The following is a 16,502-nucleotide window of genomic DNA, read 5'->3' on the forward strand; positions in this document are numbered from 1 at the left end:
TGTGCGTGTGTGTGTGTGTGTATTGCGAAGATGCGCCGATTGTCGGTACTGCTGTGTACCAGCAGGGATCCGTATCATGTGCCGTCTCTCGCACGCGTTGCGCTGTTTCCTCTCCACCTGGATCCTCCCACGAAGCAGCATCGAGAGATATTCAGGCTACTGCTCGGTGCACCAGATTTAACTCCCTCGTCGACGATGCCGTCTTCTACCACATCGCAGGCCTTATCGTCGTCAAACGGCGCCACTGCTGCCAAGACAGGTGTGGCTGTGACGCCGCCTTCCTCCTCTTCCTCTCCCCCGGAGCTCTGTTCTGGATCTGGGTCCACACCCTCTTCTGCGGTGCCTTCCCGTTCGAAGGCGGTAGTTTCCCGCATCGCTGCGCGGGCACAAAAGATATTTGATCGCTCCCCTAATGTGGTGACGTCGCCGGCGTCCCCGTCACCATTTCACGAGCCCCATGTTGAAAAGGAGGGGCAGCACGGCTGTCTTTTCACGGGTGTGTCAGCGCCAAGGCCGTCGACGACGACTGTGCCTTCCCCCGGCATCTCCAGCTTCAGTGATGTAGACCCCGTCTCCTGCGTTACCTCGTCGCCGTACTGGTATATGGAAGCGTTTGCAACAAGCCTGCGCGAGGACAGCCAGCTGGCGCCATTCGACGACATCATCCTCATCCCCAACACCCGCTACCCTGTCAGCTTGCGCCAATCGACACATCTCGCTGCGCTAGCGGTACTTGCGGCTCGCGGGTTGGCTCGCGTCCACGTTGACTTCACCGCGCTAGAGCACCCGGACGAATCGATGCCGATCGTATACGAGCTCATCTGCCGCTACCCCAATAGCGTGCTGGTGCACTGGCTGCATGACGCCCACGAAGTACTCAACTGGAGTCACTTCGCAGATTTCAAGTCGACGGTGCCGATGCTGCTGCTGCAGACGCAGAGCTACCCACCTAAGGCTCTGGAGCGGCAGCGCCCTGTGGGAGACGGATCGCGGCTTACTTCACGACAGTATCACTCACCGATTGGCCAGTACGTGCGGAGTCCAGAGGAGGCGGACTACTACCGTCGCGCAGAGCGATTTATGTCAGTCGCGTCCAAGTACCGCCAACACAACCCGACACCGATGATGGTGACGGCATCGAACCCTGTTGACCCAGAGTGCGCTATCGAGAGGCGCTACGAGAGTGCCTCGCTGGTGGATCGCGAGTCGGACTACTTCGACGACATCCCCGACATGCCGTCGCCGCGCCGTCAGCACCACGAAGATGTACTGGAGAGCAGCACCAAGGCGTCGCTGGCACCGGATCAGGTGAAGGTGCTGGCCCGCTCGCCGCTGTTGCGCGGTGGCGGCACGACAACACGAACGGCATCCACATCGGCACCCGCCCCCGCTGCTGCAGGCCGTGTAGCAGACCTAAAAACCGGCCTCTCACGGCGAGCATCCTCGTCGGTGCACGGAGAGCCTGGGGTGAGCTACGCGAATTGTGCAAGAGGTCGCTGGTGGAACACACCTGGCGGTCGCGGGGACGACGAAGTGGAGGTGAGCCGCTCGTACTGGAGTTCCACCAGCAGCAGCTGGCTTGGCGGGGGCGCTGCATCGTACGCCGCTCTACCAGACTGGATGGATGTGGAGGGCGTCACCATGGCAGACCGCGCGCAGGGGAGGCGCCAGCGCAGGCGCGGCAGCAATGTCGATGACGCGGCTACCACGGCGGGCCCCCGCGGAGACAGTGATGTCTTTGGGGGAGGCGACTATTCGGGCGAGGGCAAACCACATCCCCAGGATATGGACACAATAGTGTCAGATGATGGCTTTTCTTTTTCAGTGAAGGCATCGGCGGGCGAGGGAGCAAGAGCTTGCGCCCGCCGAGACAACACGACAACGGACAGGGCGGTGGACTCGCCCACCGCGGCCGAGGCGGTGCGTCGTACCGGATCTACTAGGAGTAGCATTGGTGCTGAGGTTGTCGTGCCCACCTCGCCAGAGGGGCCTGAAGCCGTTGGCGAAAACACCCGCAAGCGCCTTCTGACACGAGAGGTTGAGGAGGTGCGGGCCGAGCTGAGGAGCACGCTAAGGCCAACCAGCGCTGTAGCGGCCACCCCGGTTTCCGTGACTGCCGTGGGTCGAACCACCGCCGGCGCCACTGCCGCTGCTTCAGGCTACCCATTCTCTCACGAAGCAGCTACAGCCACGCCGGGCTCAAGGTTAGGCCGGTCATCAGGGACGCGAGCCCGCCCTATTTCCCGTCTGCTTGGGGTCGCTGGTCCTCATCACGAGGAGCACCACCCGGCGCGTCGACGCCACCGCACTGTGCGTGAGCTGATCGAGGAGCTCTACCCGTCGCGTGTGCATGTCTCTGTGGGCGCTGCGAATCACGCAAGTGCCACGTCCGCGGCCACGGAGGCCGGTGTGGTGCATGACAACGACCATCGCCGTGGCGGTGATGTATCCGCTGCCGCGTCGTCACTGTTTTCGTCGTCGTCGCACCTGAGACTGAATTCCAGTGAAGGGCCGCAGCCCTCGGGCGCTGCGATGTGGTCGGACTATCACGACGGCAGCGGCGATAACCACCAGAGCGGCGACCGAGGCACCAGTAGCGTCAACGGTTTTAGCGATATCTTCTCGTCTCAGGACACACCGATGGTGGAGGTGCACCCTGTTACACGGAGCACCGGCGCGGATGTGCGGCAGGCGTTGTGGGAGCAGGAGATCAACCCGTCTTTCATATTGACAGATTGCGTGCAACGGTACGTCGAGGGGCACGGCCTTTACCGAGACCCCCGCAAGACAACGGCCGCCTCGCTCTACGGCAGCGTCGGTGTTAGCAGCGACTGTGGCAATGGCACCCGCAGCGGCAGCGGGTGCAGTGGGGGGGGTACCTCTGGCCTCGGCGGCAGCGCCGGGGCGGCGGGGCAGATGAGTGGCGCTGATGGTGGGTTCCGCGAATCAGCTATGACTGGCGTTGGTGGCACTGGCGGCATCGCCGGCGGCACCATCGGCATCCGCCGCGTCGTTGCCCCACGCGACACGGCCACGCTGTGCTTTCCCAGCCTCATCCCTCGACTGGAGCTCCACTACGATTGCAACAATCTCCTCGCACGGGAGCAGTACGAGAGGCTGCGCATCTTCCAGTGTCTAGACGGCGAGGAGCCGGACCTGATTGTGCCCATCGGCGGTGACGGGTACATGATGCACTGCATCCGCAAGAACTGGCGTCGCTTCATACCATTCTATGGCGTCAACGCCGGCCACGTCGGCTACCTGCTGAACGATCGCTCCACCTTGGAGGAGCTCTTCTCCTCGCCGCTGAAGCTGCACTTCACGACGATGCTTTACTGCCAGGCGGAGAAGGAGGGTGACACGGGCGAGCGGACGTTGCTTTCGGAGCTGGCGTTCAATGATGCCTGGGTGGAGCGCTCCAGCGGGCAGACCGCACTGATCCGCATTCTCGTCAACGGGCGCGAACGCATTCCGCAGCTGCGCGGTGATGGCGTGCTGGTCTCCACGGCCGCCGGCAGCACAGCCTACAGCCGGGCTCTCGGCGCGTCCCCGGTGCCGGTGGGTGCCCCGCTAATCCAGGTCGTCGGCAGCAACGTCGTGTCTCCCGCACAGTGGCGACCGGCGCACCTTGATCAGGAGGACCAGGTGGAGTTCGAGGTCATCGACAGCACGAAGCGACCGTGCCGCTGCTACGTCGACTCCGTTGATGTTGGGAACGTGACACGTTTGCTCGTGCGGTCTAGTCGAGTCGCTGGTGTGACCCTTGCGTTCTCCAAGAGCTGCGATCTCCAGCACAAACTGTATCAGATGCAGTTCCCCAAGACACGGTGAGGGGTGACCAGAGAACTCAGGGCGGCGGCGGGGGGAGTAGAGAGGGGGGTGAGGCGAGGCGAGGCGAGGCGGAGCAGGTCAGCGTGATGCATGTCTCGTTTATTATTATTTTGGGACGAGTTGGCACTACCTGGGGAATGGATTGAAGTGTGTATGTCGAGTTTGGCGTGTCACTGACGCTTCTCTCTGTGTGTGTGTGTGTGTGTGCACGTATTAACGTGCCCCCTCTTCCCTAACTACCACGAGAACGGCAGATGGTGGCTTTAGCAGTTGCGTGTCAAGATCTGTGAGCAGCCCGCCCACGCCTGACTCGGTCGGCACACACGACGCAGCTCTCCTCCTCGTTGAGCTCGCTGGTGCTCCCCCTGAAAGATCTGATGCTTTTTAAAGTAGTCTGGGGGGGAGGGGCAGAGGGCGACTAGGGTGGGGGTGGGGGACCACCATGTGGGCCGGGGGGGGGGGGGATGCTCACCGCGAATATCTGTAGCAGGTCTTCTCATCTGTCTTCGACGTCATTCGTCATCATCAAGAGCAGCGCACAAAACGCTTATACACGCATCTATTACAGAGCCGCCCAAGCGCACGTCGCATCATAGCACAGGGGAGGAGGAGGGGGGGGGAGTCATGTCTCTCTTTCTCGCATTATACATATGCTACCGTCAAAATCTGGCGCATGCCACCACACCCTCTCTTGCAATCGTTGTGGCAGCCGTGCAATGAAGGATCGACAGGGGAGAGGTGGAGCTCACCTGCTACCTTCCCGCGCTCAGTCTCACCACCAGTGGTTTCACTTGAATGTGTGCGTGCGTGTGTAAGTCAAACCAACTCCCTCTTCTTCTACTTCCCTTCTCCACTCCCACTGAACCGTTTTGCGGGGTGTAGGAACGCCAGGTATATCGGTACGGTACCTGCTGCTACAGCTACCTTTGCCAGCATTACTGCTGTTCTTGTCACTCATATCAAGAGCGTTTTGAGTAGTTTTGTCGCTGCCGCCCTTCTCTGCCCCCCCTTCCCCCCCTCTCCCCCCTCGTGTCTCTCTCTCTCCCTTCTTTTCCTATACACACGGAGGGGGGGGGGTAATGCACACACCAGAGTTGAGGCCCAGCCATAGAGGCGAGGCGGCGAGTGTCACGCCTCCAATCCATTCAACCACTGACAACAGTGCCGCGCCCGCGCCCTCACCGACGCCGCGGGCCGGTTTTCTGCGCCGTGGAGGCGGTGACGACGGTGCCCTCGCCGCCGGGCCGTCTGTCATTTTTGACGAAGAGACGAACAGGGCTGTGGCCGCTGATTCATCTCCGCAGCCCACGCAACTCACGCAGGAGCAAGCGCTGCACCCCGGTCGCACCCGGCTTCCGCGCCAGCGTCCACGCTTCCACACAGTGCAGGATCTCGATGTTGCACTCAATCAGGCTATAGAGGGCAAGATCACCAGCCGCAACGCGTGGGCCAGCAAAGAGGCCAGCGACCTTCTGGAGGGGATCACCCACACCATAGAGACGACACTGGATGCCGCGTCGGCGGACGACTACTCAGGCTTCACTAAGGCGGCAACAGTCGTGGAGGGATGCTCGAAGGTGTGGACGAGTCGCGTGGACAGTACTTATCAACAGAGCAACCAGATGGTTCAGCGCCTGCTGCGCAAAGGGGATGCCTCAGGCAAACCGTCGACGGTCAACGGGGACGATGGAGAGGGGGAGGACAGCGAGGGAGGAGGTGAGCAGCAGCAGCAGCGCTCGAAAACCCGTTCCCGGAGCGCGGCTGCTGCTGCATTGGCCTCTGCCACTCGTACCCTGGCAATGGAGGCGACGGAGATCAATCTGGACAGCAAGAGCCGAACGGCTCTCACGCAGACCGGTGTCAACGCGCAGTTCCGCGCGATCACCTCCAAATTCGACCAGGGTAATGCGCAGGGACTTCTCATGAACAATGCACCTATGGGTCGGGCTGGCAACATCATTTTAGATGTGGACTACTCCGTCATGCCCGTTTCGATTGCCGTGAGCACTAGAAATCAACGGGGAAGCCAGCGCGTCTCGGGCACCAACCTGCCACACTCACCACCGGGGAGCGATGCTGCCGAGGGCCAGGAAACTCAGGAGGAGACAATCGCGCCCTCGCGTGTGTCGCAACACGCCGCCGTTGAGCTCGACAGCGCTGTGTACGAGACCGTCGCCGACTTGCCCCCGTATCAGGGTTTGACGGCAGCAGTGTCGCCGACTGGCCAACTCAGGAGCACCCGAGGCTCAGAGTCCTTCCCACAGATGCGCGACAGTGCCAGCGGCGACGCTCGCGGAAGTCAAGCAAGCCTGATCGACCCGCTGCTGCTGCTTGCGCACACTGCGCCTATGCCGCAGGAGGTGCGTGGCCTTGCCCGCATGTCACTCGAGGCCGACGCACGTGAGGGCTATAGCAGTAGCGGCGTCACTCTAGACGACCGAGGGGGTCACAGCCACGGCATATCTCACAGTGACTGGGCGGCGGCGGCGGCAGCCGCCGCCCCCGCTGCTGGGGGTGGTGCAACAGTGCGCACCTACGACAACCAGCACGGGCAGGAGGCTCATGGCAGGTACACCACCCACGGCATTGGCGGCGACGACGGCCCCGACGGTGATGATGCCGGCTTCGATGACTGGGGCAGCGCTGGCGGCGACGACGACGACGCCAACAGTGGGTACTACGACAAGGCAAATCTCAGTGTCGTCACCGGCAGTGACGGTGCCGACCGCGGTGCCGAGGCCCGCCGTCTTGTATCAGGCGCTGCTGATATGGAGCTGATTGACACGCTCTTCAACGGCCACACTCAACTGGCTCTTGAGGCAGAGGACCCAGCATCGTGGTGTCCTCTGAGCGAGGTCTCTGCAAACCCGCTGGCAGCCGTGCAGGGGCTCTCAGAGCTCTCGCGCCTTCACCGCGAACACCGCTTCACTCAATCCCAGATAAGTGCCGGCGGTGACGAATCTGCTCGGAATAGGAACAGTGGTGAGCAGAGGGACAACCCGAGCAGCGCTGTCGGAGCTGAGCTACCGCCACCAGGGGCAAAGCGCGCACGCAAGGAGCGCACGGTGGTGTTCCAGCTACCGCAGTCGCCCGCCTCTGGGCGAGGTGCTGGTGCCAGCGGTGTCGCTTCGACTACCCCGTTTCATACAGAAGCAAAGCTTTTATCCGACGACGGCGCGCTGCGGCAGGCGGCCACAGCCGCGCGAAATATCACTCCTCTCGGCAAGCAGCTGCTCTTGGCGAAGGATGCCGCGCACGCGGTGCTGGCCTACACGCAGAGCGCCGTGCAGCGCAGCAAGGCAGACCAGGCAGGGCTGCTGCTACCTGAAGCGCCGATCCCAGGTAAGACGATCCCATCCTACATGCCGTTCCCGGTGCACACACAGGATTTTTTCCAGCCTTTTTCCACTTCGCTGACTCACTGGAACCTCCTGCGCAAGTCTGCGACGGGGCACCTCATCGACAGCATCCCTGGCGCGCGTACCGAAGGGCCGTCGTCAGCTTCCGCGATCGGGGAGGGCGCCAGCATCGGCATCACTGGTGACGGCAACAGCCGCAGTGACCGAGCACAACGCAGCGGCGATTGCTACGGAGTTGACGCCGTGGACGAGGACAGCTACGGCGGTGTGGGTGCCCGCTACTTCGACAACATGCCTGTGGAGTTCTTCCCTGGCGGGGCGGAGGTGGAGGCGCAGGATGGCGGCGAGGCTGGCGGGGACTACGCGGATTACGCCGAGCTCTACGGCCCCGACGATGACCATAGCGACGAGGAGGAACGTCGCTACGTGCAGGGCGGTTTCCGCAACTCTGCGGATGCGCGCCTAGTCGAGCAGATGGAGCTGGCTACGGCTGCTTCGGCTGCTGCTGCATCTGCTGCAGCGATCGCCTCTGGCGGCTCCTCGGTTCGCACCAGCGGCACCGGCCATGACGCCCTCCTGGCAGACCCCCTCGAGCTGTTGAAGGTGCTGAGCCCACCCGAGGCGACCATACTGAACCAAGTGGATGTGGTGAAGCTCCGGGAGCTGATGTGGGATGCACTCCAGGGGCATTTGACTGCAAACAATCAGGAGGAAACAGTCGATCTTGCTGCGCTGCGCGCCGGCGGCGCCGCGGTGGCATCTCGGACAGAGGAGGAGGACGAGGATGGAGGCACTCCCCCGCAAGTGAACCGCAAGGGAGCGGCGCTAAAGGCGCATGCGCTAGCGGCGCTCAACACGCTTCGAAAGCGCTCACGCACAGGGGACGGTGCCGGCGATGCCCAGGCTGCCAAAGCCCTCAAAGAGACTGCCGTGAATCCGCTGCTAGGTGCAGGGTCGACCGCGACTGGTGGCGTTGGGGGCTCTACTGCACAGACGCCAGAGAGCGTGGCGCCCACGCGGTTCAGCGACGTTGTGCGCTCCGTCCTTCCCTACATCTCTGCTGTGTCCTCCACAAACACGCTTTCGCCAGCGTTCTTTTTTTTCTCTGTCCTGTTCTTGGCGAATGAGCACAACGTTGTGCTACAAAGCGTCAAGGACTTGGATGATTTGGTTGTCTGCGGTATCGCCGGCCGCGTCGGTGAGGCATAACAGTGCGCTTTGGCTTCTCTTCGCGTGTCATCCTTTCATTTTTTCTTTCTTTCCTTCACCGTCTAGTGTTTTGTGTATCCAGCACAGCTTAGATGACCGGACTCAACTAGAGAGGAGCTGCACCCACTGGGGGCCGGATCGAAGGGAGGGGAAGGGATGAGAGTCGGCGCTTTGTAGACCTGCGCGATGGGCCAGAAGGGGGATGACCCCCCCCCTCCCCTGTGCGTGGGCAGGTGCATCCGCACACGCGCGCGTAGACGTACTGAAGCCAGTGTGTGATCAGTGCTTCTCAGAGTTCATAGAAACGTTTTGCTGAATAAATTCGATGCCGACCGACGCGCTAGTGAGGGGGGACCCCTCGAAAAGGGTGGTGGTTGTGGTGATGCTCTCAAGTCTTGGACGGCTTCAGATCAGCGTATGTTCACCGCGTACGCCGGCCTAAGAGCGCAGAACACACACCCACACACACCCACAAGGCACCGTGCAGTGAAGCCTTCTCTCCCCTCCCCTCCCTCTTTCTTTTTTTTGTGCTTGTGTGATCTTGTTTCCTTGCGGAGTGGAATCGCTGGAAAGGCAACAGATCACAGAGTGCATGGCAAACGAGCCAAGAGAGAGGGATTGGGGTTTTGTGGTTTTGGGTTGGATATAGAGTCCACTGCATGTGCCTGATATGTGGCGGTGGTGATATTTTAGATGTCTCTTCCTCATTCCCTCATTCTCTCTGTGTGTCTGTGTGTCTGTGTGTGTGTGCGATGTGTGGATGGGAGTGGGGAGTTTTTCATCTTTCACTTTTCTTCTCCCCCCTGCCTCTCCCCGCGCTTTCGACGTGGCCTCGACATCTTTTCGATATCCAACGCCGGCACTACGGCCCATATACACACACATATATAAATATGTTTACTAGCTCGTTCCTCTCCCCTTTTCTCCTCCATTTTTCACAAACACGCATTTTACTTCACCACAGGGGGGGAGGAGGAGGAGGAGGAGGAGAAGAGAGGGTGATACACACAGGCCACACACACTCACACACCCACACACTCGCATGCACTGCTATTGATACCTGTATGTGGCGTCATGTCGTACATCCCACGTAACCACTACCTCTTCGTACACGATGCCGTTCGCAAGCTTCTGGGCCCCGATGCGCAGCTGGCGGCGTTTGTGAAGGGAAAGCACGCCTTTCAATGCGACATGCTGGTGAATCATTCTCGCACGGATCCGAATGAGCTTATGCGTGTAGGGGCACAGAGTAACGGTGGGGAGGGCATCCACAACGATGCAGCAGCCAAGGCTGGCGTGAAAGAATTCGCTCGTGAACTGCAGGGGCGACTTGGCATTTGCGACGTTATCCCTCACACCCGCCGTGTCGACATCGTCTTCCGTGATCGCAGCTTAATCCAGATGGCTCTCGGCGCCGCGAAGGGTGACCTCCCCCATGCGCTGGAGAGTGGTGAGGACGTCAACCACGAGCCCGATTGGCGTCTGCGCAATCGCCTCCGCATCTCTCTCGGATACGACGAGGAGTTGTTCCTTGCGCAGTGCACCCGTAGCGTGAACGTGGCGGCGCGCATCTTGGAGAAGTGCGCCTTCGACTCTATTCGCCACTCCGCGTTGGTGAGCACAAATCCTGAGATGGCGGCAATGTACGAGATGCGTGGGCGGCGGTGGGAGGCGGTCCTGCCACCGGTGACCTACTGGCAGGCGCACTGCTACTCACTGATGAGGGCGTACCCGTGTCGCCACTATCAGCAACTAGCCGCAACTGTCGAGCACAACTTTGCTGCGTACTATGGCGAGTTCCCGATGACGAATCCCTACTGCCACGGAGAGGACCTCAACACCATTCAAGTGGTCAGATGGTTGTGCGAGGCATTCAACGCAGGGGCTGCGATGTCGACGCTCACCTCTGCGGCATCAACCTCGGTGGCTTCCGACGCGGGGCGCACCGTGGACTGTGTCGTCTCCGCGACAGTAGATGGCTGGAATGCTGAGGGGGTTGATGAGGGTGGGGGCGACTCGACTGATGGCCGGGCGAGCTGATAATGAGGAAAGGGGGGGGGTGGCGTCCACCCCCGATGCACTCGTTAGCGGAATGACGCAGACCGGCGGGGTCACGAGCAGCAACTCACTCGTGTGTGTGTGTGTGTGTGTGTCAGTTGTTGATTCATTCTGTCTTGGGACACTCAATTGCTAGGCACAGGGGCCAGAGGAGGGCAACCACAGCATGTGCTTCTTCCTTTTTCTACACACCTGCTCCCCCTCTAGATGCACGACCCGCATCCTCTATTCTAAGCGCGCACTTCCTTGGTCAGGTCTCCTTACCGAGCCACAGCTTCTTGCGCCGCATCCCTCACTCTGCTTGTACCGTAGGTACACTGGATGAAGCGGGAGGGGAAGGGGGGAGGGCGGAGGTGGAGATGAGGGGGGGGTCCGCCTCAGAGTCCCCTCACCTCTCAGCGGAACCCCCCCCCCCGCCAAAAAAAAAAGAAGACTTTTTGAAATATCGTCGATACATTACATGCACACACACATGCATACACACACTTGGCACGATGCAGAGGTTAGCAACAGAAGGCAACGAGTGGATACTTACAAACGTAGGCGTTGGGACGGCGCATGCCACGTCAAAGCTCTATTCATTGCTCACTACTCTTTTGGTCTGCACATCTTTACTTCAACATGCAGCCATTCTGTGCGCCTCCCCTTTCCCTTCCCCTTCCCTCTGTGCTTCCTCCGCACTCTTCCGTGTTGCTCATTGCTCGTATGTGGTTGCTTTCCCATGATCCTTCACTTGATGCGTGAACACTCGACTGTCATCTCCCCTTCCCCCCCCTCTCCTCTCCTCCTCCTCCTTTTGGTGTATGTGTGTGTGTATGTATGTATGTGTGTACACATGCTTAGGGCTGCAGGCGGTGTCTTTGTGTTGTCGCTGCGGATGCTCTGAGCCCAACACCTCCTGTAATCGTCTATTTTATACCTCTCCCGCAGGGTTGCATCACTGGCCAAATACGTGGCGGGTATGGAGGGGGGGGTCTCCTCACACACACACACACACACACACACAAAATACTCACACTCAGAGCCACGAATCGCCTCTCCACTTTTCCCCGCATATTTGGTAGGGCGTGTTGGCGGCGGTGTCGTGCATCTTTTCAGCGGTGCTCACGTGCGTTCACGTAGGCAAGGGTTTCCTCTTCGCTTGTGCGCAGATCTCCGTCCCCCTCCCCTTCTCCATTTGTGGGGTTTCGGTTGGCATCACACTCGCAGCAACACACGGGTGCCGTTTCCTAGTGTGGACAGACACGGATTCACGTAGACCCCCCAGGCATACCACGGAAGGAGGGAGGGAGGTAGAGGGTGGGGTTGGGAGAGCAAAAAAAAAAAGAGAGAACATCCATCGTGTAAGCAGGTAGCGCCATGACGTCCAGCAAGAACTCTTCTGATTCACAGCGGCCTTTGCAGGCAGCAATGGCGGAGGGTGCCAAGGGAACTCCGGCGGAGCAGCAGCAGACGTACTCCTCTACGTCCAGCTCTTTTGCCGCCGCCACAACATCCAAGGTTGGGGGTGACGCGACGACCGCTGCAGTTTCGTGCGAAGAGTCAGCGCGAGACCAGATTGCAGTAGCGGTGAATGAGGGTGACACCGCGAGTGCTGCGACCGCATCTTCGAACGCCGATGAGGAGCGCCGCCGCCGCCGCCTCGTGCTTTATGGCAGCCGCGCTATGGCTGCAGGGGGTAAGAAGGGTTGTGCTTTGCCAGTGAATCCACATCACCTGTCTTCTTCGCAGGGGAGCGCCCACGGTCGCCACGCCCTCACCGCCTTCGGTGCCCGCCGTGGCGGCGAGCTTGCCCTGAACATGCAGCGAGGCGGCGAGCTCACGACCCAGGGACGCTACCTAGTCGTCGGTGACGGCTTGATGGCGCCATTCATGGCACTCTGCCTGCGTGTTCATGGACTCGAGTGCGACCTCGCTCACCACCCCTCACAGAACGACCTTGACCGCGGCACCATCGTGCTGACCCCGTCAGTCACGCAGCTGATGGGCGATGTGCTCAACGTCTCTGTGCCCTCTGGCAGTGTCGTTGGGCGCGTGCTCACGTTCGACCACGTCGGCAACGATATGTGCGACGTTGACCTAAACGAGTTTCGCGAGAAGGGCGAGAGTCCGACGTTCTTTTGCTGTGATCGTCTGAAGGTGGAGTCAGCATTGATATCCCTGTGCCACATTGGCACGCACAGCTGCACAGTGTTACCGAAGCCGCAGATCGATAAGGGTGGCCTCGAGGCTCTCGAGCACGGTGGGGTGCGGGTGCGCTTCGCCTGCGGTGTGCAGCAGGACTACCTTGGTGTCATCTCCACCGCGCGCAACCAGGACTTGATCCCAGAGCTGACGATTACAAACGAAGAGTTGCAAGCGCGTGCCGAAAACTGTGAGAAGTACCGCGAGACGTTCACCAAGTCGGTGCGGTGGATGGAGCTCTGTGTACCGCCACTGCCTGAACTGGGCAAATTCGAGAAGCGCTTCACCCCTGGCTCCCAGGAGATCGTTGAGATTCTCACACCCCGCGACGCCAAGTTGACTGTGCGGCCGACAATGATGGCAACGAAGCTCTTCTACAACGTCACACTCACCATCCCAGACGGCACCGCGGACCCGCGGCTGAAGAGCACCAGCACGAAGCTCTTCTGGGACGATGTGGTCATGCACTGGACGTCGGGTGTGCCAGGGTATATCTCTCACACAATGTTTCGGCCCATGTTCACGCACCTGCAACAGAACTTTACCAAGTCCAGCGCTCTCGTCTACCGAACACCGCTCTTTCTGATGCCGCACTGGTCAGAGGGTGGTGGCCGTGTGCTCAAGGTTGCCCACGCCGCGCACGGGTCGTGCTTCGATGCGGTGGACGTGTCTGATGCACAGGGCTTCACCGACTGCTTCACCCTGGCGCGCACCATCGCCGGCGGCGAGGACGTGGTGGCCTTCCTGAAGGAGCGGCGGTTGCAAGTGATGGAGGAGATGGACCACCATTCCCGCCTCACCTACTATGGTCTAAAGGAGCGTGGGCAGATGGCGTACATGGCGTCCCGCTTTAACATGAAGATCCTGCGCAAGTACAAGAAGAGCTGGCGGGCCATCTTGCAGAACTATATTTCACTGATCCCCAAGAATATCCCACGATGAGCGTGTGTGCGCCTTCAGCCTGGGCATGTCCCCCCCCCCCCTCCCCCAAGGCTTCTCTCTCCACCCCATCTATCTTTCGCTGTCTCCAGTTGCAGCAGTTATGACATCTGCGACAGATCGGGAGGTGCTCTGCTCTTGAACATGTCCTGATTGTCGTCTCTCTCTCTGTGTGTGTGTGATTGTGTTTTGCCAAGTAGAGAGAGAGGTGGGGGGGGGAGCGGGGTAGTAGTGGTGGCGGCGGCGGCGGTGAGGGGGGGGGAGGACCTCGTGTGGGGTTTTCATTGAGGCGAGAGATAAAACGAGGGAGAACTTTCGGAGGCCCCTTAACATGTACCGATTCGTTCACACAGAACTAAAGAAGTAGAAGGACGTGGTGAATAACCCACATGAGGTTGCCCACCGTTAAATCACGCGGTGCGATGACGACGAGGATGCGGGGACGGCGCCAGGGACGACGAGGGGGGGGGAAGGGGGGGGAAGGGGGAAGAGATGAAGCGCATTACGCGCAATGCCAACTGGTCTCTTGTGCATGTTTGCGCGTGAGTGGAGGATCTCCAGGTGGGTGTGCGTTCCACTTTTGTTGGTGTTTTGTTTTTTTTTTGGCGGCGCCGACCAAGAAAAAACACTGCACATAACAAGTTTTTCACTTGTCCTTTATTCACCCGTGGCCTTCTCGCACACGTCTGCACAGGGGCTTAGTTTTTTTTTTTTTCTACCTCTCCGATGCCTCCGCGCCGCGTTGTCATACCGACGCCACATTCCCCCCTCTCCACCCTTCCGGTCTCTACGTGAGCGGCGATGCGGGGCCGCGTTTGACGGGTCGGCGGTGTTGATGTGTTTTCCCAAGAAGGGAGAGTGTCGTGGTGGACAGTGTGAACCCCAAAGCCTTACAGATGCGGCGGATCGCTCCTCATTTATGTGTCATCCCGCCCTCTTTCCCCCCCCTCCTCCTCCTCCCCCCTCTTGCATTCTCTCATCACTGACAACAGAAATAGAGACGGATACAGGTGAGCTTATCTCCGGAAAGACCTCCGTTTTGCCATCGCCATCTCATTACTCCACACCGCCGTTGCTGCTGCCGCTGCTGCCGCTGCTTGTCCGCCCGCTCGCTCTCTCTCTCTCTCTCTCGTGACGTGCAGCATGGCCACGCAGGCCTCAACAGCCGTGGCTCGGTGTACACGGCCGCTGTTAGCATACAACAGGTCCGGTGGCTACCGCTGGAACCCCATCCCGAAGCCGCCGCCTCCACACTACGATCGCCTATACGGCGTCCATTCTGTACTCAACACGCTGCGGGTGGCGGCACAGCGGCAGCAGCGGGAATACATCGATTCAATCCGAGAGACAGCGGCCACAAGAGGCGCGACTTCGGCGGGTGAGGGGGCGCTCAGTGCGTCTCTCCCTGACATCAGTCATCCGTCCAAGGCCGCTACGCCAGCGTCTCTGCTTCACCCACATCGCGCGCATCTCGCGTGTCTCTACGTTCGTGATTTTAGTCTCGAGGAGGGCGGGGAAGGCGTCGAGGAACTCGGCGATGACGACACCGTCGCCAGCGTTGCCGTTCAAATGACCAACGTCACCAATGCTGCGCCCCGTGCTGAGAGGAGAAGTCACCTCCCGGCGCGAGGGCGGTGCGTTCACCGGAAGAAGGTCATTCCACGGCGTTACACGGCGGTGCGCTGCATCACTGCCCTGGCCAAATCCTTAAAAGTTCCTATTCGCTTCGTGCCGCGTGCGGAGCTGGTGCAGCTCTGCGGGGAGCGACGTAACCAGAACATCGTCCTCGAGGCCTCGTCGTACAAGCCATATCCAATCAAACACCTCGGCGAGATATGGGGAGCGGGGGCCACAGACGACGATTACACCGCCGCCGCCGCCGCCGTCGCCACCGCCTCCACTACCACCACACGGGGTGTAGTCAGCGCGCCCACTAACGACAGCGCTGGTGGCTTGATCACTGTGCTCTTTCTCGAGCACATTATCGACCCCACCAACATTGGCGGCATCCTTCGCACAGCTTTCTTCTTTGGTGTTGATCACGTGGTGCTGAGTCGCCAGTGTGCAGCCTGCACGGCAGCTGTCTCGCGCACCAGCACGGGGTTTCTGGAGCACCTGCGGGTTTATCAGGCCACCACATCGTCCGCAGATTTCCTGCGGGCCTCGAAGCAGGCTTGGGCTTCCAGAACGTTGTCCCAGTCGTCCACCACGATCACTTTGACTGGGCTGGAGGTCATCGCGAGTGCGGTGGTGGCAGCGTCCACAACGGCGAAGCAACGGGACGCGGGGGAGAGCGTAGTGGCGTCGCAGCCTGCTGCCTCCCATGATTCAGCGCCACCCGGGGTGAACCCCGAGAGTGGACACCACGGCGCACACGCGTGCGCTCAAGAGCGGCAGCATTGTCTTCCTGCTGTGCGACTGTTGCTGCTCGGTAACGAAGACTCTGGCTTGCCTCCAGATCTCCTCCAGTGGTGCACGCACGTGGCGCACGTCCGCTCTCCACGGCAAACACGTTTGTCTCTCGCTCGCACCAGCACACAGGGGGGTCCGTCGCACAGGAATGGGCCAGGGGAATGCGGCGCGAACGCTGACGTGGACGACACAGATGCGCAGCTCTCCGTCAGTCATCTGGACAGCCCCGCCGTCCCATCTGCGGCTTCAGCCGAGACGTTCGACAAGCATCAGCACAACCTGCGTCGCCTGGCACGCCTTCGCGACAAGGAGGTGTCGCTAAACGTCAACACCGCCACGGCCGCACTTCTGTCTGCTCTGTGCGGAGTGGTGAGGCCGCTGGGGGACAGTGGCGGCCAGCTAGGGTTAGTCGAAGTGCAGCCGCTGTGCTCGCCGTGAACGCTCTCTTTCCCCTCTCCTGTCATTCGCACGTCCTTCCCCTATGGATCCCATTTAACACATACACACATA

General features: G+C 60.5%; 5 protein-coding genes across 5 annotated transcripts; all 5 read left to right on the top strand.

The window, feature by feature from the left end:
• Positions 1-30: 30 nt before the first annotated feature.
• On the top strand, positions 31-3,831 carry JKF63_07118 (uncharacterized protein; the record flags this gene model as incomplete). Its single annotated transcript, XM_067903059.1, has 1 exon — positions 31-3,831. The coding sequence occupies one exon, from the start codon at positions 31-33 to the stop codon at positions 3,829-3,831; it is 3,801 nt and encodes a 1,266-aa protein (XP_067759497.1).
• Positions 3,832-4,910: 1,079 nt separating this feature from the next.
• JKF63_07119 (uncharacterized protein) lies at positions 4,911-8,399 on the top strand (the record flags this gene model as incomplete). The annotated part of the gene is made up of 1 exon (XM_067903060.1): positions 4,911-8,399. The coding sequence occupies one exon, from the start codon at positions 4,911-4,913 to the stop codon at positions 8,397-8,399; it is 3,489 nt and encodes a 1,162-aa protein (XP_067759498.1).
• A 1,074-nt stretch (positions 8,400-9,473) lies between these two features.
• JKF63_07120 (uncharacterized protein) lies at positions 9,474-10,439 on the top strand (the record flags this gene model as incomplete). Its single annotated transcript, XM_067903061.1, has 1 exon — positions 9,474-10,439. The coding sequence occupies one exon, from the start codon at positions 9,474-9,476 to the stop codon at positions 10,437-10,439; it is 966 nt and encodes a 321-aa protein (XP_067759499.1).
• A 1,377-nt stretch (positions 10,440-11,816) lies between these two features.
• JKF63_07121 (uncharacterized protein) lies at positions 11,817-13,583 on the top strand (the record flags this gene model as incomplete). Its single annotated transcript, XM_067903062.1, has 1 exon — positions 11,817-13,583. One exon carries the CDS (start codon positions 11,817-11,819, stop codon positions 13,581-13,583), a length of 1,767 nt encoding a protein of 588 aa, XP_067759500.1.
• A 1,140-nt stretch (positions 13,584-14,723) lies between these two features.
• On the top strand, positions 14,724-16,430 carry JKF63_07122 (uncharacterized protein; the record flags this gene model as incomplete). The annotated part of the gene is made up of 1 exon (XM_067903063.1): positions 14,724-16,430. One exon carries the CDS (start codon positions 14,724-14,726, stop codon positions 16,428-16,430), a length of 1,707 nt encoding a protein of 568 aa, XP_067759501.1.
• Positions 16,431-16,502: the final 72 nt, after the last annotated feature.

The sequence above is a fragment of the Porcisia hertigi genome, chromosome 6 (assembly GCF_017918235.1).
Source record: "Porcisia hertigi strain C119 chromosome 6, whole genome shotgun sequence".
Taxonomy (NCBI): domain Eukaryota; phylum Euglenozoa; class Kinetoplastea; order Trypanosomatida; family Trypanosomatidae; genus Porcisia; species Porcisia hertigi.